Source organism: Salvelinus sp. IW2-2015, linkage group LG11, assembly GCF_002910315.2.
Source record: "Salvelinus sp. IW2-2015 linkage group LG11, ASM291031v2, whole genome shotgun sequence".
Classification (NCBI taxonomy): domain Eukaryota; kingdom Metazoa; phylum Chordata; class Actinopteri; order Salmoniformes; family Salmonidae; genus Salvelinus; species Salvelinus sp. IW2-2015.
The window spans coordinates 46,357,378-46,363,586 of record NC_036851.1 but is presented as its reverse complement, the minus strand read 5'-3'; the positions used below and the strand labels follow the sequence as shown (position 1 = coordinate 46,363,586).

At 41.7% G+C, this 6,209-nt stretch overlaps 1 protein-coding gene across 1 annotated transcript in view; it reads left to right on the top strand.

The window, feature by feature from the left end:
• Window positions 1-2,552: 2,552 nt before the first annotated feature.
• Window positions 2,553-6,209, top strand: part of LOC111970492 (potassium voltage-gated channel subfamily KQT member 2-like) — a 69,939-nt gene continuing 66,282 nt past the window's right edge. The window contains exon 1 of the mRNA XM_070445777.1: window positions 2,553-2,974. Coding sequence (XP_070301878.1) covers window positions 2,670-2,974 — 305 coding nt within the window. The 5' untranslated portion in view covers window positions 2,553-2,669. The remainder of the gene's footprint in view (window positions 2,975-6,209) is intronic.

The window sequence follows — 6,209 nt, the reverse complement described above, 5'->3', positions numbered from 1 at the left end:
AAAGTTCCTACATTGCAGGAAAGTTCTCCAGCAACAACAGGCTGATCAATTAAGATCCTACTGTACATCTGTACGAGCAGACACCTCTTTTCACCAGGCTGTGTGTCTAGGCCTACTTCAGTTGTTTATTTCTTTGTATTTTCTGGGCTCAGTGTGTGATTTACTAACACGTCTGGCTGGTATTGTCAGTCGTATTAGAAAGGCGATTTGCGGAAAGCAGATAGTGAGTCTATAGAATCTATATTGACAAGATGGACACCACAGTGTGGATGAAGTGTCTCGCTCTTGTCATAAGATGGATACCGCTGCTTCATTTCACCTCGCCACTCTGGCCGCCAGGGACAAGAGGCACAGAGAGGAAGAGGCCTTATTGTTCCGCTGGGTTGGTTGTCATGGAAATGCTGCCTTACCAGAGGAAAACCAAACTCAGCACCTTCAACTTTAAAGCCAGGGTGGGTTGGCTCTCTTGCTTTCTTTCTTTCATTCTTTCTCTTTTCTTTATTGTGTAGCCTATGATACTGTATCATAATAGAGGACTTTTTAGCCTATTGGGGATCTAACCCCCCCACAACCAATAGTATTAGACTGTATAAGAARTGAAATAAATAAATTGCTTCTACTAGCTTACTCTTAGCCTCAATAACCACCAGTCTACAGTGTATTAGTGCTAACGGATTTGGAGTGAGTGTGTGATGAATATTGTTCCTAGAGGTACACGGTTCTCAGCATCTCTAGTGCCTTGTGCTTCATTTCAAAGCAATCAACCCCCTGAGGAGGCAGGGGTTTGCATTCCAAATGGCACCCTATGGGTCCTGGTCAAAAGTTATTCTGATTCTAGTGCACTATTTAGGGAATAGGRTGMCATTTAGTACTCAGTCAAACTCTAGCTCCTCTTCCACTTGCCCCTTATTGGACTTATCTACCATTACTCAACCCTTCTCTACCATTACTAATTTCTCTACCATTACTCAACATTACTCTACCATTACTCAACTTTTCAACATTTTGAATTGTCATCTCAGTCTCCRGACTTGAACCCCATGGAAAACATGTGGTTTCAATTGAAGAGTGCAGTCTATAAGCACAGACCAAGGATATCAAGGATCTGGAAAGATTCTGTATGGTGGAATGGCCTAAGATCCCTCCCAATGTGTTCTCCAACCTCATAAAACATTTTAGAAAAAGGCTTAGAGCCATTATCCTCCCAAGGTGAGGTATTGAAAACAGAGGTGCCATTATCCTCCCAAGGTGAGGTATTGAAAACAGAGGTGCCAATAATTTTGACCCCTATCTTCTATAGAGAAAAAGTATTACTTGTTAAACAAAATCTTTTTCTTTGAGCAATTGTATTAGTATAAAATAATGTTTTCTAATGTTTTTGAGCATACAATATAGCTCAGTGTGTTATTTACTTTATGTATATAAACTGTATACAGTCTTTTTTGYGCATCTTTATCAAGGGAGCCAATCATTTTTTGACTTAAACGGTAAAACATATATGTGTGAAAATACCCTCAAACAAGTGACATTCTGAACTGTTACTTCATATGAAACATTTGATTTTAATTCCAAAGTACTGGAGTATATAGCCACATTAACATTTTAGCTTCACTTTCCAAAYATACACGGAGGTGCAATCCAGAATGCTGGTCCAGGATAATTATTTGCCTTTTCRATCACGATGAATAAGATTACATGAACATGGGACCTGATCCTAGATCAGCACTACTCTGAGACACTTTATGAATATGGGGCTAGGACTGTAATTTAAGCACWATGATATAAAAGTTGTATTTGCTTATATCATTAGTTTGGAGATTCGGGCAAATGAGACAAAATATTTTCTTGTGATGAGAGGTTTTATCCTTGATTATAAACAGGGTGGTTTGATCTCTGAATGCTGATTGACTGAAAGACATGGTATATCAGACAGTATACATGGGTATGTAAAAAAAGACGTTTTACTGGTCTAATTACGTTGGTAACCAATTAGCAATAGGTAGCAATTAGGCACCTTGGGGGTTTGTGGTATATGGCCAATATACCATGGCTAAGGGCTGTATCCCGCCTCCTGTCATGCAAAGAACAGTCCTTAACCGTGGTATATTGGCCATACTGTATACAACACCTCCTGGCCCTTATTGCTTGAATATAGGCTGTTTCATTCTGTTATGTTTTTTTTAGATGGTGAGGGTAACATAAGGAAATAATATGTGCACATTGAAAAGCCACTAAAGATGTACAAAATGACCCCATCAAAATGATCTCTGCAAGTGGCAAATGAGCATAGGTTATCCACAGTCAGTGTTCATTTTTTGTTTGTAGCCCATGGCCACACTGCAAATCAAACAATGGAGTGCCAGTGTTTACATTGTTTATATATTGTGTTGTTTTCCCTAGTTTATGCCCTAATAAAAATGTAGGACATTTTCCTTTTTTCTGTTGTCAGGTGGACGGAAAACGCTAAAGTAGGAAAATTGTGTTCATTGCAGATTYTTCTCTGCATTTCAATTGGCTTCTCAGAAGCAGGGTAGCCTCAGCCACGCGCACATGCAGGGGCGAGCGCTCTACGGATCATATCCTACACGCCCAGCACTGCAATGCTGCTACCTGGTAAAGGGCGAAAAAAATCTCAAACTCCAAGCTCCCCATGACAGTATTTCGCCAGAATGGTCAAGAAATCCTGCACAGGCGGGGTTTACCCTGGTCCAGCTGTGGAGAAAAAGCTAAAAGTCGGCTTTGTCGGGCTAGAAGCTGGGGCTAGTACGGATTTAAACAGAGATGGGGCGCTGCTCATAGCAGGTGCCGACGCCGAGGCAACAAAGCGAGGCAGCATCCTTAGCAAACAGAGGTCCAGTCTCTCTGGCAAACCGAAGCCTCCAAAGAGAAATGCATTCTACAGAAGAGTGCAGAATTTTCTTTATAATGTTTTGGAGAGACCAAGAGGATGGGCATTCATTTACCACGCATACGTGTAAGTTTTTGTTTTGGGCAATTTGTTTAAATGGGTTAAAAGCAAGCCTCCAACACTCATGTATCGGGAAGCGTGAAAGCGCCCGAATCATTGTGTATTGTTTTATTCTTTATAAATAGGCAGGGAAGACATGTCAAGACGACTGATTCATTCAGAGGTGTAGCGGTATGGTGGTGGGGCGTGCAATCAGTCAGCATTAATATATAGCTTTGGCGCGCACATAAATCATGTTGATATCGTAATCTTCTGTTAATTTACCATGGATGTAGCCTACGACATACACATACTTTATATGGGATGTGGTATAGGCTATTTTCTCATTAGATTATGCGATAACAATCTACTCTCCACTACTTGGCATCGAGAAGTTACCGCAGACTTTATAAATTGAAAATATTTTATTAAATCATTCCAAAGAACTGCTTCATATCAGGTCAAATAAATACCTCGGAAGTTTCATATTGAAATCTGCCATTGCATATAATCTAGGGCTAGCCTACACGAAATAATAGTGTGGTTTACGAATGTTATTCAAATTATGCAAAACTCCAGATATTTTAAAACATCTTGCCTGCCTGGAGTGACAGCGAATATTACATCAACACGAGTTGCTTCTTTCCAAGTGAAGGTTCGTTTATGTTGTTGACATAGCTTACTTTATCAATGTAAAATACAATCAATAGGCTACCYAGGCGATCATGCTTTTAGGAAAGTGGACTGTGCATTTTTACATCAAAACATAAGCCTATGATGTGTTGGTGTGAATTCCTTAATTTACACAGATATGTCTCATGTAGAATTATCAACGCTTTACGGTCACGACAGGATTTCCCTTTTAACCATAGTTATTAGGCTACTCTCAGTCGATTTAATGTGATTCTGACTTAGCTAATTGAGCGTACTGCTGCAATCCTTTCAGGGCTTTTCTCAATTCAGCACCAAAAGCAGCTGGACAGCTCCGATAGCTGCTGCATTTATCTCTAAACTACCGCATTTGTTCTGAGAGGAAAACATACAATGTAGCTAGCCTACATTAGACCTATGGTACCATACGAACCAAATGATTGCATCACGGTGTTATTTTTTTAAATTATTTCTGTCTGTTTTCATTTTTTTTCAATGGAGTATGAATCTTTTTTTGTACCCGAGGAGAATTCTGAACATTGAGCATTAAAGGATGAGAAAGCAGCGGATCCTCGCAAACCTAGATTGTATTCATGTTGGTTCGTCTAATATATAATTTATACACTCTGTCTCTCCTTCTCCCCATCACTTACAGTACGTCCTGTTTTCTCTATAAATATCGTCGTGGGCTCTGTCAGAAACATGAGATTCACATGCACAGGCAGTGTCAATCTCTCTTTCACATAGAGGAACACGGTATGTGTTTATCAAGTAGGCCTACTTGTATCCAATAGTGCTGTTTCTCTCTCCGTTCTTCTTCACATAGAGGAACACGGTATACTTTCATCAAGAAATGTACAGTTTCTCTTTCTCCTCCTCATAAACAAACACAGTAAGAGGCTCATCAACATATTATTTTCCGCAAATGGATGACTATCTTTTGCCTAGCAAATGAATGGACGGTACTTCGAACACATCAGAATCATTCAGAGAATGCATAAAACATTGATTAGAGACAAATGAAAAGTTTTGTCACTGCTATGGGCGTTTTCACACCGGCAGAGTTGGCAAACAGGCATCMTGTGGGAAACAGGCTAGTGGGTTCAGATACATTGGCATTTTTGTCCAGTGGCGAGATTATGAACCCGGACTGACCTGCCTAGGCGTGAAATGGTCAATATGGAAGTTTTATTAAACAGACAAGCTCATTACAAGACACTTCAAACAACAGGCCTTTATCTAGCATAAAACTGCTATCTATTCCAAAAACAAAAACTGTGAATGTACAATAGTCGTAACTGTTTTTTTTTGTTTCCTTGAACTTTGTGTTGCAGCTTGCACTGGTGTTACACAGACCGGACACCTGTTTCCCTGACCTACCCCTTTGTGTTGCCCAAATAAACACATGTGTACTGTGTGGTTGTGGGTGGGTGGGTGGGTGGGTGTGAGTGAGGGGGGGGGGGGGGGGGTGGGTGGGTGCATGCATACTGGGTGTGACCAACCCAATGTCGATGTGTGGTTTAGTTTACAGTGCTGGCTGGCAAACTGCAATGGTCCCAAGGGGCCTGGAAGTCTGTCCAAGGCTGTGCTAGGCTTTCCTGGGCTGTGCTAGACTGTGCTAGGCTGTCCTGGGCTATCCTGTGCTGGACTGGGCTATGCTGGGCTGCACTAGGCTGTGCTAGGCTGTCCTGGGCTGTGCTGGACTGGGCTTTCCTGGGCTGTGCTAGACTGTGCTAGGCTGTCCTGTGCTGTGCTGCGCTTTGCTGGGCTTTGTTGGACTGGGCTATGCTGGGCTGCACTAGGCTGTCCTGGGCTGTGTGTGAGCTAGTGGTGCCTCCGCACTCTACTGATTAACCTGAGTCATTAGGGAGGAAGATGGTGACCTCACCTGAGTAGGTCTGATAAGACCCAGGCACTGCCTGCCAGGCTGACTATTACATCTGACTGCCTGGGACACTAACACCCGCCTGGATGATAACAACGGGACAAATGGATTTCTCCTTCAACATGAGAACAGTGATAAAGAGAGAGGAGGAAGAGAGAAGGGATTGTCTGGCAGCATTATGGAAGATGGTCAAGGGTATGGGAGGTTCCACTGCAGTCTCAGTATGCCAGACTATTGTGTCAAGCATACACCAGATTGTATTGAGAGGGAGAATGGTATCCACAATAAACGCCTTGAGTGATATAAAGATCTGTGCCCATGCACTCATACATGAGATGTTTTTGTATTGTTATTTTTAAAACACCCAAAAGCGATAAGGAAAATCTAAAATCTTTAATGGAGACTCAATCAACCCAACAATGCAATCTTTACACYGGTGCTTGGCCTAAAGAGCCTGCCTTTTGTGTTTCCATGGCTGAGACCAGGGCTGATTTAGTGTCACTGGGAAGACTTATTATAATGTAACGAAAGTCTGATTCATTTCAGATCATTTACCTCCTTTTCCCTCACTGACTGTAAGCCGCTCTGGATAGGAGCATCTGCTAAAATTACCAAAATGTTAAAAAATAAAATATATTCTTTGGAACCTGAAGGTAACGTTGAGAAGGCCTAATCGCAGCTTTAGCAGTGTTTACAGGATGTCAACATCATCCGTCTGGCAAAAGG